The following is a 24235-nucleotide window of genomic DNA, read 5'->3' as shown; positions in this document are numbered from 1 at the left end:
CCGGTCGTAAAGTTGATTTTGCCCAAAAATTAGGTCGTTGAAATCAATGCTTAATTACTCGTAACTTTCACGTGATATAGGCCTAATTTTTTTTTGTAGTCAGAGTGTAAAGATGGAGGTTTGATATTATCGAATTGAATCGCCGGTTAATACTTACCGTCGGTTAAATCTCTAAATTGATGGACCGTGCATTATCGTAAAAACTGTCCGTCCGCGCATTTGCCACTTTGACTATATATGATAATATATGACTTTGTTTTAGAGCATCAAATTTATGCTATCTCCGTAATTAATAACTCGTATCATGCAAGTTTTTACGTGTATTTTGAATATAGGCGCCTAAGCCATGGGGGCAACTTTTTATGCTGTATTGATACATAAAACAATAGATGAACTAGCGATCGGCAGCTGGAAAGCATTTTTTGAATGCAAACCGCAACAGCTTCGCAATAAATAACCACTAGAACGAGTAGCGATGCTACAATCCCACACCAGACAACAAAATCTGTCATTTTTACATTGATTTTGCTGCCTGGGACATAGCAAAAATCTACCATTTTGTGTCGATTCAATGTCATCAGATGTTGAATGCACCCAAAAAAAAACATAATTTGCTACGTAGACGGAGCGTGCGTTTAGCTTGATGAGCTTGCAAACAGACTTGATGTCGCTTTCGAAAGTCGAAACCTCTGCACTGCAGTGAATCGCTCGCTGTGAAAATGAACTTGAACTCTTGGCCCGCGTTAACCACTAACCAACGCAACAAAGGGCTAGTACAAACCGCATTACGCACACGCCGCATAATAATTGCAGTAACGGACTCACGCAAACTGAATGGCGCACACACGACCGTTGCCATAGAAACCCGATCAAAGGCGGAATATGCGCAATTGCGCATCTTTTGTTTCATCTGCAACGCGAAAACGGGCGTTTTACAGCGGTCAGTCATAAGTTGCGATATTGTAGTTAAAAGGGAGCAATGTTAAGTCGAAAACTTAATTAAACGTCTCTCCGTAACTATTTTTCAAGTGCTGCTTACGGATGTCAGCAACTTTTAAATTTATTCAAGGTGACGCGTTGCTGAATTGATGTAAACATGAATGATTTTACTTTCCACAGGTATATTTTCAAGCGTATGATCAAGTTAGTATTTGCATTCCATTTTCAAAACATAGTCATTCCATTTACAGTGTACCTTTTAATAAACCTTTTCGTCTCTTGTTTCGTGTTAATAAATCTAATTTGTTAAACTTGCTAAACTTAATGTTGTGCTTAGCTTAAAGAGTCGCAGTCCATCAACCGCTAGCTAACGCAGACACATGTCATGTGTTTGCTTAACCGATGTGGTCTAGTTTTGTTTATAATAATTAACGGGAGGTCGAACGTAGCGATAACTCTGAGTGTGGCAATAAAAGCAATCTTAGTGTGACAGCATAATTACGTCATCCATCTGTATGACATTTGCTGAATTTACATTGCTGCTGATGAAACACTCTTTCGCCCTCACTGCCAAAAAAATAGTAAGGCGCCTATGATTTTGAACAATAACACACTCGAACAACTAACAAAACACTTCTGTTTATCTCATTAACCTGTATTGTTAATCATGAAAAATGTTGTTTTGATGTAAAACACATATTTTGAACGAACCCAGACAACAAAAATGACGGATTTTGCCGTCTGGGAAGGCACTCAAAGGTAAACACTGGATAAAATGCAAGAATGCAAAAGAAACGCTAGCCTATTGTGAAGTAAAATACAAAATTCTCTAAATAAACAGAAGGCATCGTTGGATTTACAGAAGGATTTTGTTTAAATTGCCGAATAGGGAACTAACTGATAAAGACTGTAGCCAAATACGGAACTAGCCCAATCGGACTAGCCGAATCGGGCTGTAGCCGAATAGGGTAACAGCCGAATCGGACTAGCCCAATCGGACTAGCCCAATCGGACTAGCCGAAACAGGCCATTCCGTGCCTGCGGAATGCCTGGGCTATCTATCCGTTAAGCTTTTAAGCCTTGTTGTATTTTACTCCACAACCTTTGCCATTGAACTTTTTATCTTTACAACCATGGGCTATTTTTAGACTGTGTTACATAAATTTAGTCTAATTTGAGATGAATATATATTTAAATGTAATGAAGTATCGTAATCAATTCTGTTTCATGTGAAAACTATTAGGCTAATCACAGTTAGAGTTGCCAATCTTAAGCAGTCTCGGTTTTGATAAAGTATATAGCGAGGAGAACGTTTGTCATTGCTCGCTGCAATCGTTTTCGCCTGACACCTTAGGAGCTTGTCAGAATAATGTTGACCTAAGTCTGGTGAGGTATTTGTAGATAGAAGGAAAAAGTATGTTAATAATTTCTAGTTTGGAAAAATTGACCACCTAAAGATAAAATGAACTTGTACACGACATTTGAACACAAGTAGGAGGGAGTCCTAGATTTAAGCTGAAAATAATAGCCAACTTTGAACGTTTTATACCCCATAACAATATCCACGCTGAACTTCATTTTGATTAAACTTGACATATTAATTACAAATCTGGATTAATTAAGTGCCTGCTCAAGCGAGCACAAGATATTTGCTCTAATTTTGATAATTTTAATATTGAAGTCAATCGTTTACGGTCTTATTTTATTGCGAACAACTACCCCACATGGTTTTTCAATTAGGTGCTGAGGGGGTTTTTGGATTCACGTTCTACGCACTCTCCAGCGGACGAGCGTGAATGGAAAAACTGTCTTACAGTTTCCTTTGTGGGTAAAGCATCGAGACGCTTTGTCAGTAATATGTCAAGTTTAATCAAAATGAAGTTCAGCGTGGATATTGTTTCTGTGTATAAAACGGTCAAAGTTGGCTATTATTTTCAGCTTAAATCTAGGACTCCCTCCTACTTGTGTTCAAATGTCGTGTACAAGTTCACTTGTTCGCATGACGCGAATTGTACATACATCGGTATGTCTACGCGGCATTTGGCCACGAGAGTGAGGGAGCACTTAGATTTAACTAATTTGAACAAGCAAAGTGCCATTAAAGATCACATATTCGATTGTCAAACATGTTCTAATAACAAACCATCCTTGGAGTCGTTTAGAATTATGCGTAAATGTTCCACCGAATTCGACACTAAAATCCCGAGGCTTTGCTAATAAAATCATACAATCCTCGCCTCAATACACAGTTGTTTGCTTCAGGTGCTTCTTATTTACTCAACGTCTTTTCTTGATACGTCATATGATGCGTCTTTGCCTCACGTAATTTAAACGCCATGTGATGTGCCTTTCTCCTATGCTCTGCCGTTTCATTGTGCATTTCGTTTTTCCATTCAGTGTTTAGATCAGTTATTCATTTTCATTGTAGATGTGATAAGCAGTTATTTTTCTTACTTGATAAGGGCTAACGTGTGTATGGCCGAAAACGTTTGTAGCTAATAATTTATGTTTAATTTTAATGTCTGTGGTTGAAGAAAGTAACCTCTTTACCAAAATTGTATTATAAAGATAAAATAGTGTAAAAATACCTTTGTCAGCAAATACCCCACTGCTTGTGGCAACTTATCAACACCAAGCACACTGTGACGATGTCGCAGCTCGCACCTGTCCAGCAGGTGCATGCTCTACGCAGTTGACAATAGTAGCAAAAACCCCTTGTGTAATTGAATAGTGCAATTGTTTAGAGCTGCATAATAGACTTTTTGCATTTAGGCTGCATTGTGAGCTGAATAAACTAGGATAGTTAACATGATCCCTCTTGGTTTATCAGAATTTTTAAACATTCTTTTGGAAGAAATGCAAAAAGGAACTATTGTGATAGTTGTTTTTATTTTGTTGTTGTTCTTCAAATAAATATTACAATAATGCTGTTTTTTTTCTAGTCTCGTACTCCAGCTCTTGTCTTTGAACATGTGAATAACATTGATTTTAAGGTGAGGAGATTGCATAAGGAATTTAGAAGCATTAAAAGATTGAGTAGCACTTGGGTGCGATGATTTTGCAATGAAGCCTTGCCAAATCACCATTCCGTGTATTTGGACCTGACTTCCAGATCGCACAACGGATCATACATTGCTACTCCATCTTCCGAACTCGAGATAGAAATACTATTTGCAGTCTTTGTGCTTGGTAGTAATACACTCCAATGGTTGCAATGTCTGGAGGGAATGGAATGACTGCTACCGTCATAATACGATACGCCATAAGAGTTTATCCAGCTAATTTTGATATGATTCTAGTGCTCACTGTTCTCCACTTAAGTTTGAGTTTGAAATATCATGTACGGTAAACATAGGATGCTTTGGCCTCTTCTAAGCGACAAATTTATTGTGGCAGACAGGACACTACTTCGGTGTAATATCTGAGTGACTTTAAATACCGTTTGTCTGGTCCTTTATTTTTTCAATACCGGTATCTTAATTTATAGAAATATTAGCAATCTTTAAAAAACTAGTGATGTAATTACATGCTTGATTAGTAGTATGATACATATTGTGCAAAGTAAAGCTAATTTGAGAGTTCTCAGGTTTCTAGCTCCAGTTACAACGTTCATCTGATGAAAATAAAACCAACAACAATGTTGCTGCTTTCACTTTGATCAGATGAACCTTGCAACTAGTGCTAGAAACGATAATTGTCTTGATGAACACCCAAACTTTTCAGTATTCAGTTCTCTGGTTATCTTGTCACATTTTTAATGCCGGAATAATATTTTTTGTTACAGCAACTATACCAGACCTTGACAGACTATGATATCAGATATTACATGTTTGAAATTTTAAAAGTAAGTTCACTCGTACTGATTGAAAATATTATTTTCTTGGTAATTCAAAACTATAGAAATAGTCCTGTAGAATTTTTGGTCAACCTAGAAAAAATTCTTATAAAGACGTATTATATATCGTGCTACAATCTACAATCACCAGACAACAACATCTGTCATTTTTACATTGATTTAATGTCTGCAGACGTTGAATCAATGTAAAAATGACTGATTTTGCTGCCTGGGACATAGCAAAAATCTACCATTTTGCGTCGATTCAGTGTCATCAGATGTTGAATGCACCCAAAAACAACATAATTTGCTACGTAGACGAAGCGTGCATTTAGCTTTATGCGCTTGCAAACATACTCGATGTCGCTTTCGAGTCGAAACCGCTGCACTCTGCAGCGAAATGTCACGGCAGTGAAAATGAACTTGGAGTGTTTGGGATCCCAGCGACCTCAGCTCCAGCGGAGCAATCGTTTTCAAAAGCTGGCCTAACCGTCACGAAGCTGAGATCCCGACTGACGGGTGACCATGTCGATCAGCTTTTCATCAACTCCAACATGGGCCTGGAGCTGTAGACGTTATTTTGTGTTCTATTTTTCGCAAATTTTTATGATTTTTTTTTTGCGTTTTCTAGGGAATTTTCATGTCGTTTCTTTCAATAAAATCACATTTTGCAGTGTGGTGAATAGTTGTGATATTCGAAATCGAAATTCGGAAATCGAAAATAAATTGAATTTCGAATATTCAAATAATCGAAATTGAACACCCCTATCTTCTGGTGCAGCAGCTACGTCCGTCATGACTGGAGAAAATATGTCATCTTTTCTTCTTCATCTATTGCCCAACATTTGGCTACAAACTGTGTGATAATAATATTTCAGGCACAAGTGCGCTTATTTAAGATAAATTTTTACGTGTTTTGAAATTCCCAAGTTATAATAAAAAGGGGAACAAATCGAAAACAATATTTTCGATGAAATCATGGAATGTTGTTTCGGTATGTAATAAATTAAATCCCAAGGAGCGATAGTTTCAGTAAATTGTTATGTCATAAAAGCTTGGAACCGCCATGTTTTGCAAGGGCGTATGAAATCACCAAAATATTTACAAATAGCCTATAAAGTGTTTTTTCTATATTGTTTCAAACCAAGAAACTTTCCAGTTAACCAATTACATGTTGATGAATTGTCAGGAGAAACCTGCTATGCCGCCAAAAAGGGCATTTATCAACATATTGCCATTCGTAAACACGTGAACTTCAAAGAACTTAGGCAGTGTAGAGAAAATATCTTATATCTACAGTGTATCACACTACTTTACTAAGCATTATTTGAAAAACCAAGCAAGGGAAATAAAACTGACCGTAGTAAGTAAACAATAATATAATGAAGTTATAATAAACAACGACAGCTCTACTGATGCCCCCCCCCGTCTTGCTCACTCTTACCCCCTGAAACAGATATATAGTTCTATTTTCATTTATACCTTTTGCATCTACTTGTATATCCTGCTTTTCTGTTGATAATTCATTAGTTTCTAGCCTTTTATTCACCCATTATTAGAAAGATAAGAATATAAATGTTCTCATGTTAAATTTTTTTCCCTAATTTCAATTTTTAACCCCTGGCACGTTTTTGGTCGTAACTTTTTTTCCCCAAGGTAAAAAAAATGACAATATCCATCATTGAAAAGCTGATAAAATTATCTTTCCAACGATATATCATACGTCTTTATAACAATTTTTTCTAGGTTGATCCATTTTTCGACGAAATTCTACAGGACTAAAAGGAAAATAGCTATTCTGTAGTTTATATGATACTCATTAGTCTTATAGGTCTAGACTAGACTCTAGGCCTAGTTATTATTCTGCTATCTCAAATCAGTAACAGTAGTATTACTAAGCAAATACACTTAAATGTTAACTTGTGAAGTGTATGCCATAAATATTTGGACTGCTTGTAAGTATATCTAGCATAACTACCAAAATTTTGTGTCAATAATTGTTTGTATATAAAAGGGGTCTCAAAAGTTTCGTTTTTTTAAAGATGCACTTTTTTTATAGGTACGGTATCTCAGAAACTGTCAACGAACATGCTTAATATTTAATTGAAAGAAGTTTTTACATTTAATTAGAACGAGAACTGTAGCTTTGGATGTGTTTTACTAACATTACTACCAAGACTGTGGGAGCACCATCTCGGGCTTTCCTTAGAATCCACTAGTGGGCCCCTATGTTCAGTGATCACTCTTTAAAATACGACCAGAAAGCATTTAGGGTCGCAAAATCTTTCAATGTGGGTGAAAAATTTACATTCATTATTTTAGCAAAGAGTAGCCTAAACGACTAAGATTTTCTATAAAAAAATAGTTAATAGCCTGTTAATATAATAGGCTGTGCCAACAATGCAGTAGCGGATCTAGAAAAAAGTTGGGGAAGGACCAAAGTTTTAACATTTAAGCAAAACTTGTAACATATTTATAAATAAACAATGCAAAACTTAATGTCTGAAAAAGTCAATAATTTTCTCACTAGGGTGCGGCTGATGCCCCGACCTGAAGCAAAACACCCTAACTTTTTTTTATAGGTGACACTTGGTACAAAAAGTATGCTCCACAGATTTTGCCTAAACTAAAAAAGTTTGCCATAATTCTGCAAAATTTTTATAAATTCCGTTGCACAAAGTATGCAAAATTACCCCTAAATTGACCCACTGGTTCTAAGTGAAACCTAAGTTTCTGTTCACAGCATAAAAACTATAATTTGCAATAAATTAGCTGGTATCACATAAACATACAAAAATCACTCAGTTTTTTTTTAAATAAATCACTCAAGTTAATATCAAAATTGAAATTTGGGAAAATCGATAATCCTATAAAAGTTTGATTGCAATCTTGACCCCCTAGAGCAGTGGTTCCTAACCTTTTTGTCTTGGTGACCTTCTTTAAAAAAAATTGTAGATATCGCGACCCTCACATATTCTTTCCTAAATACAAGTATACTATTAACAAATAATACAACAAAATGCAGCACTAAAAATGTTTTTCTTGCATTTATTGACAAATTAATGCAATGGCTGACCTTGTAGGTCTGCAACTAACCGCGAAATTTGAGGTTGCGTGCTAGACAGAGCCAGTCTCATGTCGTCTTCCACATCCATTCTATTTCTTTCCTTTTTCATATGCAGAAGAGCTGACAAACCACTCTCATTTAGATACGTCGTGCCGAAGGGCAGTAATACTTGAAAAGCCAGCTTAGAAATCTGTGGGTATGAATCATACATCTCACACCAAAATTGAGAGAGTGACTTTGTATTGCTGGTTTGCAATTGCTAATTGCTCACTTAAATTAAACAACCTGCATTCCAGTCCCAGTTGAAAATATCTATCTTCATGATTTCAAAAACACAAAGCTATTGCACTGATGTACGGTAATGTTCAAGTTTTCTCTTCCTCCTACACTACAAATAAATACTTAAACAGACCACAAACTACTAGCACTAATCTCATTGCTAGGATTTCATTGCGGTGTGTTTACATCACCCGCAACTGCTTTATTTCGGTTTCATTTCTGTTGAAACTACCGACATGAAATCCAGACCGCCACAAATCTCATTTTGGTCATCGCATGCAAACAGACTACGAGTCTGGCAGACTAACCGAAACGGAAAATTTTCATTTTGGGCGCAATGAAACGTCGTGTAAACGTAGACTGGCACATACTACTAGTAGACCGGTACCTCGTCCTACTTACATTCACTTTTGTTGTTGCATGAGCAACAGCTTCGCGACCCCCTATAAAATGCTCTGCGACCCCCAGGTTGGGAACCACTGCCCTAGAGCCTAGACCTTATTCAATTTTGCTGAAACTTCATATTTAAGCTTGGTACACCACGTCTCACTTCCAAAAAAAGTTAGGGTTGCTACGATCAAGTTTTAAATTTTACAATAAAGATAAACTGAGATTCTTCTAAATCTAATGGCAGCTTGTTGCAAATTATACACAAGCTCCAGATCAATTAGGTCTTGTGATGGAAACAAAAACAAAGTATAAGAGAAACTTTAGAAAGGAAGCTACTGCTGACTAAAAATATGAGACATATGTGAGGTAGTTGTATAGTAATCAGGGCAGTGTTAACTGGCCACAGCTGAATAGGGGCCGACTCATTTTAGTCTGTTTGATGCATACTTGACAGTTTACAAAATAAAACATGAGCTACAGAAGCTCGATATTCAACAGTTTATATAATGCAAGGCCATATTTTATTCCTTTCTAAACCAACAACTGGGGGCCTACCTCTGCCTAAGGGGCCACGCATATGTAGTTTGTGCAGTGTTTTTTGGCTTGTAATTTCACATGTACTTTGTACTGTAACATTTAATATATATTTTTTCCATTATAAATAGTAAAACTTTCTTGTCCCGTTGCCCGCTCAACCACATTTTATTCATCACGGCGAAACTGGCATGCATGGATGGGGTTAAGGGAGTGAAAAGTTTTTTCTGTCCCAAAAAACTAACAAAATGATGCAATATTCTGAAGTAAACACTGCTCACTCAAATAGCCTAAATAATTAACAATTAAACAGATAACTTTCAATGTTAATCGAGTTGTGAAGCAAAAATGCTATCGGTGAAGGTGGGGACCCCTCAGATAATTTTTGAAGTTCTAGCCTGCTGAATGACTACACCAGATAGCTTACTAAGGCTATACATATACAAGCGTTAAAGAAATAAATTATTGAAATCCTTCTGTGGTCGTGAATGAAGAAACTGTCTTTAGACTTCCAAAAAATGAAGAAAGAGATCTGTGGATCAAGAGCATTCCACGAGAAAACATACCATGTTTACAACACCACACTTCAATAAGTGGAAGGCATTGGCCGAAAAACTACAAAACTGTTGTTATTAATGGGCAAAAACGACCAAAATAAACTCCAATAGTTTTTCATTGTATTCCTTAAAGCCAAGTTCCAACAGCCCCAAACAAACTTCGAACAACGACAGTCAATGCCAAGTAGTAGAATTACTATTGATGATGAAATGGAGACGTTTTTGCAAAAAGACAGTATTTTATCATTTGAAGATCTTGTCAATAAACTTGGAAAAAAATGAGGTTGATTTTGGTTTGAGTTCATCTTTTTCTTTCGTTTGAGACTAGATCAAATTTCAGGGCAGGTAGTGGAGAGCCAGGTGAGTGTAGCTTCGTCCAGCGTTGCTATGCCATGCGTTCCATTTGGTGCCTTGTAATGTAGGTGGGACATTCGAGAACAACATGGTCAGCAGTTTGTTCCTCCGCACCGCATTCGCAGGCTGATGAGGGAGCCAGACCCCACTTGTGCATGTTGGAATGGAAGCGACCAACTCCGATTCGGATTCTGTTGAGCTCGACCCAAGTCGGCCGAGGCAGGTCCATACCAGGGGGGCGTGCCACTGCGGAATGGTCCGTTTCGGTGAGTCCGATTTGGTGAGTTCGATTCGATGAGTCCGATCCCTATTCAGTGATTTCTTCAAATTTTTTTTTGAATTTTCGGGTACCGTAGCCTAATTATCATTGCCGTTTTAGAGTTAGGGGTAGGGGTTAGGGTTAGAAACTCACCGAATTGGACTCACCGAATCGGACTCACCTAATTGGACTTACCGAATAGTAGCAGACCCGTGCCACCGGGTGGGGTATAAAACCATGTAGTTTGGTGGCGGTGGCGCACCACGCTGCATTCCAAGTATCTTCCATGAAGTGTGCTGCGCTGATGGCATGATCGCTGAATGGATGTAGTAATTCAACAGCAGCTGGCACAAAGAGGTGTCTTGACTAGTTGCGGGGGGATTCCTGAGTTCCTTGAGTTCATCCATTGTAAATTATACAATCTCTGACCAGTTATGCGTGCAAAGTTCAGAGTTTAGATTACGTGTTGCACATTTTCTACTTAAAATCTCAAAAGATATGTCCTTTGAAGGGTACCATAATGATATCAGGCACACCATAAAAAGTTTGTCTGTCAATCGTGTTTGTGTCCTGGATAAAGTGTCAAATCTTATTGAAGCAATAAATTTTTTTAACAACATCACCACAAGCAACAAATTTTACTGCAACAAATGTCCAGCATGTCTTGCACTCCCATTGTGGATAAAAATATACACCTGAAATGATAGCAAGAGCTTTTGAATATTTCTCAATGTGTCGTTTACTCTACAGTCGTCTACGAGAGATTTCCAATTCCCATGTGTTCATTGCTTACAAGATTGTCTAGCAGAGAAAATCAATTAGAAAGCTGTAACCTTTTAAAGCGGTATTTTGACAACTGCACAGATGTTCGTCACGAGAATGTAGTTTTATTGATTGATGAAGTTTATGTGAAGCCTGCCTTGACATGTCAAGGTGAAAGTGTTTTTGGAAAAGCTGTTAATAACCCAGAACATTGTGCAACTACAGCTTTAGGTTTCATGTTACGTAGCCTGTTTGGCGAAAAAAATTCCCTCTCAAAATGTTGCCTGTTTATTGCTTAGACACGGATTTTCAATTCCAAGAAGCTTGTGCAATTTTGGACAATAGTCGATGTTCTGGTGGCTTCCCTATTGAAGTAATTTGTGCTAATAATCGAGCCAATTAAAACTTTTTCAAAAACACTGACCTTATCCCAGGAAAGTCTTGGTGTACTATAGACAACGTGCACTTACTTTTTGATTAACTGCAGACAGTGCACACCGTTTTGGCCTTCCGGCCTTCTCAGTGCAGTAGGTACACTGATTCACTGTAATCTCATCGCGGTAATTTCATCGTGGTAATTTCATCGCAGTAATTTCATCACATGGTAATTACATCGCATACATTGTCATCGCATTGTAATTACATCGCAAGACACTACATCGTCAGTAGTTTAATCGTCTTCGTCAACGTCCACCCATTTTTTTAAAGTGAAAAGGCGGATGATAAAGTAAATGAAACCCATTAAAATTCAAAGTTCAAATTTGTTGTAATAAGCAAATTAAAATGAAGTATCCATATTAGCAATATTTGAGACAGTTGCTTTTTAATCAAAACGACAAGTTATGTGCAAGTCCTCTTAAAGGGCGGGAAACCCAAATTCACTTTTTGCCAGTTTTTTGTTTCAGCATGATGTCATTGTGTACAACATGCGTTTTAGCAAAAAAAATCCAAATTTTGTTTCCCTCGTCTCGCTAAGGCCGCTTTTGTTTGATACCCGTTTGCGAGGTCTCGCGCGCATCAAGCTGTGATTCTGTTCGCTGTGACGTCACAAAGTACATATAGTTGTGGCCAAAACTTCAAGACCAGACTTGATTTATGACGATTTTTGCATTACTTCAAAATACTGCATCATATATTGTTTCAGTTGCATCATCTTTATGCATCATCTCAATATTTGAAGTGTTTCTTTGCCCAAAGCAACATTGAACCCTCAAGAATATCATTTCGGTAGTTTTCTTGGTTCAATTTCACTCCTTGGTCCACAAAAATCAATGGACTCCTTCTTGATTTGTTGATTGCGGCCCACACCATCACTAATGCCCCCCTTGTCTCCGAGTGACTACCCAGAGTTCCACGTCACCATAAAACACGATCATTCTGACTGTTAAAATGATGCTGGTCGATAGTCATCAAATATCTTCTCATCACTGAACAAAAGGTTTGGCAGCGTGCCTCCTTTTTCAATGCGTGAGAGCAGAATTCTGGCTATGGAGAGACGTTTCTCAATGGTATTGGAATTTAGCAACTGTTTCTTCATGTGTTTGAATGAGCTCATCTTCAAATCTTTTTTGAGAACTGTGAACATGGTTCCATAGGCCACCTTCGTCTCCTTTGCCAGTTTTTGATTTGGATCTCTTGTAACGTTAATTATTGATGACCCTGTTTGTGTCTGGCAGTTCTTAGGATAAAACGTTGTTGTCTGTGAGGTAATCTAAGAAACTAGCTGATTTTTTTTACATTTGCGGAGGCATCTTACAATGGGACGGCAGGTCTTGTCATTGATATCATTGATCATTTAATCCCATTGATGGAGAGGATGTTGTGCATGAATTCTTTGTTTTAAACCACTTTTTAACTTCATTACAGTCAACTAAGTTTATAACTTAGCCAACATCACGTTTTATTAATGATAAAATATAAATCAACTCGATTCATTCGTAAAAAGGGGAACACAGATCCTTTAACTATGAAAACTGCCATTGAAAAAGCAATACAAACCGGAAAAATTAAACCTGTAGCAAGAGAGTTTGTTGTATCAAGACAAACATTGAAAAACTGGGTTAACACCAACAAAAGAGGCCAAGCAAATAATGATCAACGCAATTTACGTTTTCAATCTCATTATGATGTCAAAAAGATTTTTACTGATATAGATGAGAAAAATTTAGAAAAGTAATTGTGCTAAGCAGCAAAAATGCACTATGGCTTGACATCTAAAGATTTACGACAGTTGGCATCGAATTGGCTCTGATAAACAACAAAACAGTTCCTCCAACTTGGAACATCTGCACTCTGCAGACGTTAATTCTATGTAAAAAATAATGGATTTGAAGTTTCTGTCATTTTTCCATTTGATGAGAATGTTTTCAACCATGATGAGTTTTGCATTCATACTCAACTGACCGACCTAGCGCTTCAGAAGTTTCCAAAACTCCACACCAATCTCAGACAGGAGACATGGGAGGAGATGTAACCATACCTACATTTGAAATCTCGGTAGATTCATTGAAACAGCTGCAGCCTTGTTCTTCTGATGCAGCAGGTTCGAGCAATCGCTTAGATGATTACATTCCAGCTGCAAAGCCAGCGCAATCCTATCAAGGGCAAGGTGATAGTGGGAAAAGACTGTGACACCAGAGCAAATCAGACCCTTCACAAAAGCTCATGCCAGAGCCAAAGTAACAAAGAGAAAACGAGTGGTGTCATCAGTGTTGACGAGCACTCCTCTAAAACAAAGATTGCTAGTTGAGTTAGAATCACATCGATGAGCAAAAGACAAGCCACCAAAAGGAAAAAAATGTCTGCAGCCAGCATCATAACCTTAGATAATAAAAAGAAAAAAAAAATCTCCAGAAAACTTAAAATAAATGTCAGATCTTCAGAAGTCCTTTTAGAATCTTCAATGTCGAACCATGCATTTAGTCTTCATGACACATCCGATGAGATCGAAATAGAGGAATATGTTTGTTGCATCTGCAGCAAAGAGTGGTCAAACAGTGCTTCCGGTGAAAAGTGGGTATAGTGTTGTGGATGCTCTAAATGTTGTCGGTTCAATCCAAGAGTTGCTCTGAAGAAAAAGAGTGGAGGAATAGGACTGTGTCAAGTGTGGGCTCGTGTTCAGTGTTTAGACGACAGTTCATGTTTTGTATGTCACGATTCCTTCCCAAAGACGATTTAAACGCAACATGAAACTATTGAAACAATTTTTAATTTGACAAACTGCCTTTTAACAGAACAGTAGATTTTGTTGCAAAGTAAATGCCAAGTTGCTAACTCGATTTGGTGGCTTTTCGCTTAAAATGTTGGCTCAACTGTCTTAGAATCTGAAAATCTTGAATGTTTTTTTGTTGTGTCCTCAGAATTCAATATTGCACTGTGTAGTAGACCTTCTGTTTAGGCAAGTTGTCGAGATGCAGAGACAAACAGACCCTGATCAGAACCTTTTTTTGGTTCTATCTTGCAGCATATTTGTTAACCTAACAAACAAATTTTATACAAGAGAATAACTATGGTGATTAAGCAGTCGTGTTTAGAATGTCTTCTTTAGCTCCTTTTTAAAAATAAAAAAAACTTTAATAATGCAGTAATTATGATTGTGTCCCACTGAAGAATTCGTGTCTCATTGTTTGAAATTGCCTGTCCCAATGGTAGGGCCAGATTCAACAATGGGATGTCTTGAGTAACTTTAAAAAACTGTGCGTTATTTATAAACCACTTGAGATAATGAAATCAAACCAAGTGTATTTGAAAAGAAATGCATTGGCATAAGTGTTGTAAAAAAAGCACTGCATTTCTTTACAAAATTGTAAAAAATTAGCAAAATGCAAAATTTGTCCCATTGATGGAGGTTCTCCCCTACTTAAATCTGCATTATATAATACATAAAATGAAATTGTAAAGTAAATTTGACTTTGCACTATTACTGTAACGACACTCCGGAGTGAAAAGCACAAACTGAACAAGTGATGCAAGAATGATTACGAATAAATTATACGGCGGGAAACAGATCACAGGAGGTGTAAACTACAGTCATGTGACAAACTATTAGAACACACACAAAAGGAACGATGAGCCACAGGCGAGTAACTGCCGATTGAGAGACGAATCATTACGTTTGATTCTTCAGGCTGTCTTTGAATCAAACGTAATAATTCGTCTCTCAGCTGGCAGTTATTACGTTATATTTTTTGTGTGTAATACATTATGTTAAACCCGCTAAGGTTACTTTGTTTTGTTTGTGTATGGTTCAATAAAGCAAACTCTACCAAAGTTTCATATAAATAGAGCTTCCAAACTTTCTCAACTGTTTGATGGTTGGAAACTTAGCATACTTGTAGCAGAGGCAAGGAGGTGTTAATGCAAGTGCAGTCATTGAGATTGATAGTATAAACTTTCTACTTATTCTCTGGAGAGTTGTCCTTGAAGCGTGTTGCTCACTTAGCTGCGTATGACAAGTTGAATCTTCATTTCTTTTTGGTCTATGGAGCGGTCTCTGATGATGTTGAAGTACTTCGGACCTTTTATAATAGATTGTTTTGCCTCACTTAAACAATCCTCTTGTCAGAATTTTTGCATTTACATTTTACATAACTGCAGACAGTGCACACTGCACGACGTTTCGGTCTCCTCAGTGCAGTAGGTACACTGGAATGGCCATGGAGATATATACCTCCATGTGACATTTTCCCGTTTGTGATACCTAAACACCAAAAATGGTACTACTGCCAACCTTGCCAAAGTGCTCAAACTGCAAGCAGTGAGCTTTGCGCAATGCATAGTAAGGTGCCTCCAGTAAAGTGCTCAATCGGCATCAGCCAAGAGCAACGTGAACTTGTAAAATTTTGTAACAACACCCCACCACAACGTTGATCAATTGCATTTCAAGTATATTTGAATACAGACGAAATCGGTTAATAGTATACTGCTTAAAGGTATCAATCGTTTATTTGAATCAAAACCTGAAATCCCAAACCAAATCCAATCTAATGTTAAGTAAAAACATCGGTTAAGCGTATACCGCTTAAAAGAATAAGTCGGATAAAAGCATCAGGATTTGCTTCTAGTTTGCCTACTTCATTCATTTAATCGTATAATTGTACCCGTTAGCGAAAAGACAATGTCTCTTTTTTGCTTCGCATAATTGTCTGCAATGTTCAAACGCGAAATGAAGCAAAGGTGAGACAGACGCAAGCGATCAAAACAAAGACAAGTGTCTGTAATCCCAGGCCATAATCTTATGTGCTAGACATCGCACTACAAAGAACCAATTTTCGCACAGCTGGGCTTCATTAAAACAAAAGAGCACACAAAAGGAATAATCACACTTCCCAATAAAGAAGTTTAAATGCTTCTGATGTCATCAGTCGGCGACTGGCCTTGCAAGGAAAGGACACGGACAAATTATTTCGGCTTGAGAGGGAAGTGTTGAAAAGAATGTCTAAAAGTTTAAACCAGAAAACAGTGGAGAATTTTTTTTTAAATTGCTGAAAAAAAGTAGCCTATTGTTGTGAAATGCAGTGCGTATAATTTCATTTGTGCAGTATTGTTCAGTTGAAGAACATCGCAAATTAATTATTTTACCAGACAGCGCAAAACACTTGAAAAAAAAACCTTTGCGATTTCAAAACAAACAATGAGTGTGAGCTGTGTTTTTCCACCATACCACTATTTTCGTAAGCCCTTTTCCATACTCAAAACTACACAGCTGGTACAGAGCTAAAAATAGCCCGCTTGAATTAAAATCTTCAACGTCAAAGTTCGCGTTGTGACGTCACAGAGATTGGTGATATGAAAGATTGCCGATTTGCAGTCCGATTGCTGCAGTTTGCAGAAAAATGCTTTGATGGTTCTCCCAGTCAGCAAAGCTGGTCTTTTTTACATTGTTTCAACGTCTGCAGACAATAAATCAATGTAAAAAAGACCAGTTTTGCTGGCTGGGACATACAGCGTAGTGGTATGTTAACACAGAACTAGGAAATTCTTTAAAGTTTAACCAGAATTGTAAACAGTTGTAGGAAGTATCAATGGTAATGTGCGTTGCAGCCTAGTCAGCACAGACATCTTCTCAACATTACGCCCATTCACAATAAACCTTTTTTTAGTAAATTGGTTAAACGAATCAATCGTATAATCGTATCAAAATGTCTGGCAAATAGGTGATTCGATTAACCGATTTCGTCTGTATAAAAAAAAATTATGCCTGAAAAGAAAAAGCATTAAATTGTCGTCTTCATACATTGTGTAAACATAGTGACTTGTTTAACGACCTTTGCTTTACTTTTTATATTCCAATACTTGAATGTCAAAATTCTATAAAACTTTATTTTATCTGCAAATTAACTTTACAGGTTTGATGTTGTCATAATATGGTAACGTTTTTCATAAATTTAAGAATTTTCAATTTACTTCGTTTTCAGGCTTTGGATTTCTGCCACAGCATGGGTATTATGCACAGAGACGTTAAACCACATAACGTGATGATTGATCACGAAAACAGAAAGGTATGCATATCAATGCACATCATTTGTCACGTTGCAAACTTAAACTCAATTCAGGAACAATCTTGTGGTTTTTCGATTTTCTTTTTTTTATGTTCTTATTAGTTACACTTTCAAATATGTCATTGGGGCTACTTCGTACGTGTTTCATTTTTTTGAGTCTTGAATTCTACGCTTATCTGTTATATTTGTCCATCATACTGAAACCCCAATGTTTATCCTTCTGAGTAATGTCATATTGCCACATCTTTTTTATGGCCCAGTCACTGTTTTTTTGTTTACTTTTGAGATGTATATACAGGGCTGCGATTTTTTCTTCCTTGTCGAACGATCAAAAATTCTGTGTTTGTTTGTCGAATAGTAATATGATGTCACAAGAGTCAGATAAGCGTTTGGCCGCGAATTACCGCACAAGTTGTGTGGTATCAGAGTCACTTAAGTTTTTAATCGCACGCTGGTTGAGTGATTGCAAAGGAGTATCAAGCGCTGAGTTATGTACCTACCGGACATGTATATTATTTGTTTTGCTCCAGGAAGAGAACTGTTGTAAACGTGAAACTGAGGATCGCAAAAGAAAAAATCCCTTAGGCTATACCGCTAGCGTAACCTACTGCGAGATTTTTTCCTTTGGCATCTCTTTAGTCTCGCTTACTACGTAAATGGTTATGCACGTACCCGCACGCAAGCACAGTTAGGAGCGAAATATGCATGTTCGTTGAGAGGTCGTTTCAACTTCCTGATGAGCTTGAACATCTATTGAAGCTGTGCTATCGCCAGGGCCTGACCTTATATTGGCAGACGGAAGCTCACCGACCGAACTTGAAGGTTGTGCTTGGGCAAACTCAGAAACGTTATCACTGTCTCGTCGAGAAAAGAATGTATTGATGCGCTATTCCTTATGCGCTTGAACGGGCTTTGTTGAAAAGTGAAAACGCAGTAGGCGCCTTTTTATCAAGCATGCTTTTGCTTACCACTATTAAATTAAACATGTTCAAAATTGAGAATGCTTTGCGACGTTAGGCTACGAAACGCTATAGCCGGAAGTTTACCTGAATGATAAGTTCCAAAGTAACGTGGCAATGCTTCTCTCGATAGCTCCTTCGAACAGATCCCGCACTTCACTCGCTGTTTGCTGAACCTTAACCGCTTCTCGGTAAGACCGACCGAAGCTTTTGCCATCCGTGTTGTCGGAGGATTCTGTCGTTTTTGTAGTCATTATAGGATACTGTCTAACTGAAGACTATCCTATCTGTAGTTGGGCAAAGCTATGCTGTTCTTACAACTTGCCTATTACCTTGCCTTGTCCACTCCCAGTGACTACCTACTATTCTTCTAGAAGCAAACTCTTATATATTATAGCGACCTTTCTTATCTGTGTTTCTGATTCTGAACATCTGGTCAGAAACTAGGCTATTTTCATGATGTAAAAAAACTTGCGTAATAAGTAGGTTTTATTGTGTGCTTCTGCGATTATTTTCTCCTGTACCAATCACCTGCTTTAAGTTGTATAACGGAAAAGAAATCTTAAATTTGTTTTCGTCATCATGCACTGGCTACATAAATCCATCATTGCTAAATCTTTCAAAGGATGGCATCTCGCCTGGTGCGAGACAAATTTCCTGCAAATGTCCAGACTTCCCAGCCAGCAAACTTGTTTATACATGTCATGCATTGTGTATACATCGTCTGCAGACGTTGAATCAATGTAAAAACGATGGGTTTTGCTAGCTGGGTTGTGTGCTTTTGTGAATGTGCAATATCGCCCATGACGTAATCACAGGGCAAAATCGCCCATGATGAAACTCTTTTAGTGGAAGGAAGTCGAGTTGCAACCGTGTTTATCTGTCTACTATTCTTTATTCACATTGCAAAACATTTCTGCAATCTTGGAACAATGAGTGCTTAAGTCAGACATAAATACAAACTTGCAAACACGTTGACAACTAAAAGTAGCCTACTTCGGTTATTTTATCTATGAAAGAAACTCGTTGTGTCGAATAGCACGAAACGTGTGTGGCGAAATGTTTGATGGCAGGCGTTAGAACTTCAATCAAAGCATTTTCCCGCAGTGTTCAAAATGTTCTGAAAGAGAACTTCTTTCCATAAAAATAGCGGCTTTTTTCATCTGTATTTCTGAACATCTGGTCGGAAACTAGGCTGTTTTCTACATGTGAAAAACTTTCATAACAAGTATCCAACAGTCATTTTACCAGAGCAATATTGTTAATTGGCTCAAACGGCGAAATACAAACTGGCATAGACGTTGACAACTCAACGTAGCCTAGGTTATTTCATCTATAAAAGAAACCGGTTGTGTCGAATAGCACGAAACGTGTGTTGCGAAATGTTTGATGCCAGGCGTTGGAATTTCGATCAAAGCATTCTCCAGCAGTGTTCAAAATGGCGGCGCTGACGCTTGGGAGTTCTCTTGTGAAGCGTCGCTTTTAGACCTTGCTTTGATGTACCTGGCGCAAGAAGGTTTACGTAAGTTAGCACTTTTATGATTGCATCACGTGATGCCCCCCCCCCCCCGATTGTTCTTCGACCAGACGACGTTTAGTCCTCTCTCAGTTTTTATTTTCCTTTTTTTTTCGTTTTTTTTTTCCCCAAGGCACGGCGTTTGTCGAATAGTGATGGCGGCGCGTGTCGAGTGACCTTGTCACCGAAAAAGACAAAAATTGCAGCCCTGTGTATATATACTTCACATGAATAAAAGCATGAACAATTGTTTTGCAAACATTTAAACTCTATTGTGTGATATATATTGGTACAGCATGTTTTCAATGGTGTCTATGTAATGTATTTAGTTTTATGACAAGTAAAAAGTTTTTTTTCTATTTTCCTTTACGGTCATTCCATGTCAATTTAACCAAAAAAATGTAAACATCACCTTCTTCAATTTCGCTGAAACTTGGCAGAAATGATGCTTGTAGGTAAAAACTACCCAATTTAAAACTATCTTAATCAAACAGATATAAAGTCAACATAATATGAGGTATCCTTGTGATGGGAATTTTCCAAAGAATCTTTTTCTGTAGTCATTTTTAATATTTGAATCTCCTTTGATGCAAACTCCTTTTGACCTTGAAATTAATTAAAATGTGGAACAGGTTACCATGAAATCTTGAATGATACAAATAAAGGTTTAGGACATGATGGTCCAGAACAGCGAGTATGAAGGGCCAGTGCATGAAAGTGTGAGGAAAACTTTACAGGCCAAAAAAAATGAATTTCAGCTTGTTTGTGACATAAAAAAGTGATTTTCAGCTTGTAAAGAAGATACAATGTATATTGTATAGGCTATGGTAATACACCAACACCATAGTAAACCAAAACAATTTACGGTTTCATGCTTTTGGTAATTCTCTGCTTTAAATTCGGTGGTTGACCGACGTAAGCGGAGCATCCAAGGTTTTATCAGCCATTCTATTCAGTGTGGCGCCTTTCCATCGCTTCACAATTGAGAAAGTGCTTTTCGCAAATGTATGTGCTACCAAATATGGAACACATCTTCAGTGCATAGTCATTTAAATTAAACTCGTTCGGAACAGATATCTTGCAAGCTCACCAGATACAGCTATTTAGCTGTTTATGATTGAACTGACTTGTGTGAAAATACAGTCGTTTGTATTGCAAGACATTTATCTGAGTCGATCATATCAAGCATTGTTGTGGGTTTGATACCTGTCAGAAGATATTTCATTTTCTTGATCAGATACTGACTACTGAGGTTTACTATTATTTTTGGCAAAAAAACACTTTCATTCCAAGTAGAATTAAACTCTCTGTTTTCCTCTGACACTTTTCTTTTGACACTAAATTTGTTAATAAAATACGTAACTTGACTAAGTAGACAAGTTAGCAGCTAACCTGCAACTAAATTCCAGAATTTGTGCTGGCAACAAAGAGCAAAGTGTGTGTTGCCACAAACCGTAAAAATAAATAGTTACATCTTTGATCATGTGCGACTTGATTGATTGAATCTTTATCCTCGGACTGGGAAAGCTTCTTTGAGAGCTTAATCCTGGCAGTCTCACATACTTGTAGAGGCTTTGAACTACTGACACAGGCCCGAGATTGACAGAGTGAAGTTTCCTATTGTTGAAGTCTTGTTGCCGGGAATTATTCCATCCATTAGATGCCGCTACATGGAGAGCAGTCCTTAACGTGCGTATTTCAAGTGCACACCCCGAGAATCGAACCAGCGTCGCTTGATCATGAAGCTTCTTTGTTCCAGAAATCACACGTTAACCGGCTGAGCTATCGGGGCGGACTTATTTGTGATTGTGGTTTATTTAGGTTCATAGTTAATTTAGGTTAATGCATTTATGTAAAACGTAGGTAAGTGGAGTTTGCATTGGAAAATCCGGCATGCAGGAAGTGTTTGCGTCCGCAAAAAAGTTGCACGGGGGACGCTCGTTTGGACCACCCTAAATTATTAGTTTTCACAGAATATGTAATCTCTAGAGAAGTAATTTTTTTGGTTTCCAAGTGTATTTTCAAAACTGTCTTGTTCCAAAAGAAATTTTATAGCTGCACATTTAAGAAGTCCCAGATTTGAAATATTTTTATTAAAAATTATATACATTTAATTTAAACAATGATGAATTTTGTGCAATGCATCACAACGCTGATTTATAGGATACACTTTTGGCATTATTAGTAGATTGCTTTTACTTAATTGTAATGACTTATTCAAGAAGACATCTGTGAAGGAGTGTGAATTATATGGTAGAAAATACATATTTTTAGAGTCTAGCATTGATGTACTGACCAATGACCATCCCTATCCATGGAAGTCCATCATCATGCAAAACACATTATTCTGCCCTTCAATTGTATGTGAAACAGCATTTGTATGTGCAGTGTTTGGCTCAACTACATGGGTCTGCTACTATTCGGTGAGTCCGATTCGGTGAGTTCCTAACCTCTAACCCCTAACCCTAAAACTGCAATGATAATTAGGCTACGGTACCCGATAATTTAAAAAAAAAATGAAAAAATCACCGAATAAAGATCGGACTCACCGAAACATGCCATTCCGCAACTACATCAACCAGCTTAGGAGGAGTGGATTTGAAGTGCGTGTCACAACACAAGAAGGAAGGCGTCGAAATGGACAGGCCTGTCTGAAGGCTCCACCGTCATCAGTGACAGGTTTTGCATGAAATGGCTTTAACAAATGAAGTGTTAGTTTTTTTTCAGTTCCTGCTTTTAAAAATGACTACAGACAGATTCTTTGGAAAGTTTCCATCACAATGACGCCTCATATGTTGACCTTGGTCAAGCACTTGCTTAGATTGCATTTCAAATTCAACAATTTGCGAAATCTGTCAAACAAGGTCAAAACTTAATACAGTAACTGCCATTTCGTAGACCAGTGGTTTCCAACCTTTTTGACCTTGCGGCACCCTATCAAAGAAATAAATAGTTTGCGGCACCCTGGTAAAACTGGATCAATTTTATGAGGTTTCTGTATTTCAAATAACTGTATGAAATAACACAGAACAGTGCACGTAAATAAATGTATTTATTCAAAAGTCAGTGTGAAATTTGGGCTTGAATTCTTGCACAAAGTCCTTTAATATCTGGGGGCACATTCGATAAAGCCACCTGATCTTCTTCCTCGACTACAAGCACTAAGCAGTCGTTCTCGTTTTTCAGTTTTTATGTTTGTTAATACGGAAAATCCATTCTCACATAGGTATGACTTGGAAAACTGCAGCAAAAGCACAATTAGCTTTCTTTCTAACGCAAAGACACATTTCCTACTTCCGCTTCTTCTGCATCATAATCGACATTGCTCCACTTTCATTTCTGTGTAATAAATTTCTCCATCATAAGTATAAAGAACAAATTAATTATAACTTAGCCTTTTCTCGATTAACTATATGTACCGTGCTTGTATGTGCAGGTATCCTCGTGCAAAAGTTTCCAACAATGTTATTGTGATGAAACAAGCGAAACGCCTTCTAGTGTTAAATGAAAAAAATGAGTGCTTAACTTTTATTATTAGTGTTGACAGTCGCGGCAGTTTGCAGCGCAGTTTATCACATGTCTGGTAATTACGGAGTTAATCCCCCCCCCAGTGTGAATAGATTTTACAATGGTTCTCAAACTATCGTGCTGGGTCACACAATCCGATAATTCACCACTGCAATTTGACTTTGTGCGCTTTGAAACGCAAAATAAAATCATGAAACCTGGCAATAATGATGCGTTTCAAACATTTTTATGGAAAGAACAGCAACGAGTCAAAATCTCTTTCACGCTGTTTTTCCTGGGCGAGGAAACAAAGGCTTACCGTAGATTAGAGTTAAAATAAATAAATAAATTCCGCACTTAACGGATTAAAATAAAGAATGGGCCGCAGTATTTCAATATCTCGTGGCACCCTTGAGCATTGCAATTGGCACCCCGGTTGGGAGTAGACTGTTGTCCTGTTTGAGAAAACGATTAGATTTGGATAGTTTTACCTAAGATCATCATTTGCTCTAAGTTTCAGCCAAATTGGCAAGAATGGTATCCAATTGGTTGAATTGACATAGTATGCCTCTTTAGAGCATTTATCGTTACTATAACCATAGCCATCTGGAGTTGCGGCCTGATTTGTCACATTTTGCAGAATTTGATTACAGCTACTGCTAGTGTTTGACTGACATTTTCTGAGATATTTTTACTTTTTACTGTCTCCTAAAAATATAAAAGCTTATTGTTGCCTTGTGGAAGCAGTAGCAAATGAGAAAAGGTAAGTTGAAAAAC

At 37.5% G+C, this 24235-nt stretch overlaps 1 protein-coding gene across 1 annotated transcript in view; it reads left to right on the top strand.

The window, feature by feature from the left end:
- The window catches only part of LOC145770071 (casein kinase II subunit alpha-like), a 106810-nt gene that overhangs the window by 57680 nt on the left and 24895 nt on the right, over positions 1 to 24235 (top strand). Inside the window, exons 4-6 of the mRNA XM_082581659.1 lie at positions 3882 to 3932; positions 4724 to 4783; positions 17393 to 17476. Of these exons, the coding sequence (XP_082437785.1) occupies positions 3882 to 3932; positions 4724 to 4783; positions 17393 to 17476 (195 nt within the window). The remainder of the gene's footprint in view (positions 1 to 3881; positions 3933 to 4723; positions 4784 to 17392; positions 17477 to 24235) is intronic.

The sequence above is a fragment of the Aplidium turbinatum genome, chromosome 5 (assembly GCF_918807975.1).
Source record: "Aplidium turbinatum chromosome 5, kaAplTurb1.1, whole genome shotgun sequence".
Lineage (NCBI taxonomy): Eukaryota > Metazoa > Chordata > Ascidiacea > Aplousobranchia > Polyclinidae > Aplidium > Aplidium turbinatum.
The sequence above is the reverse complement of the archived record's forward strand: the minus strand, read 5'-3'. Positions and strand labels throughout refer to the sequence as shown.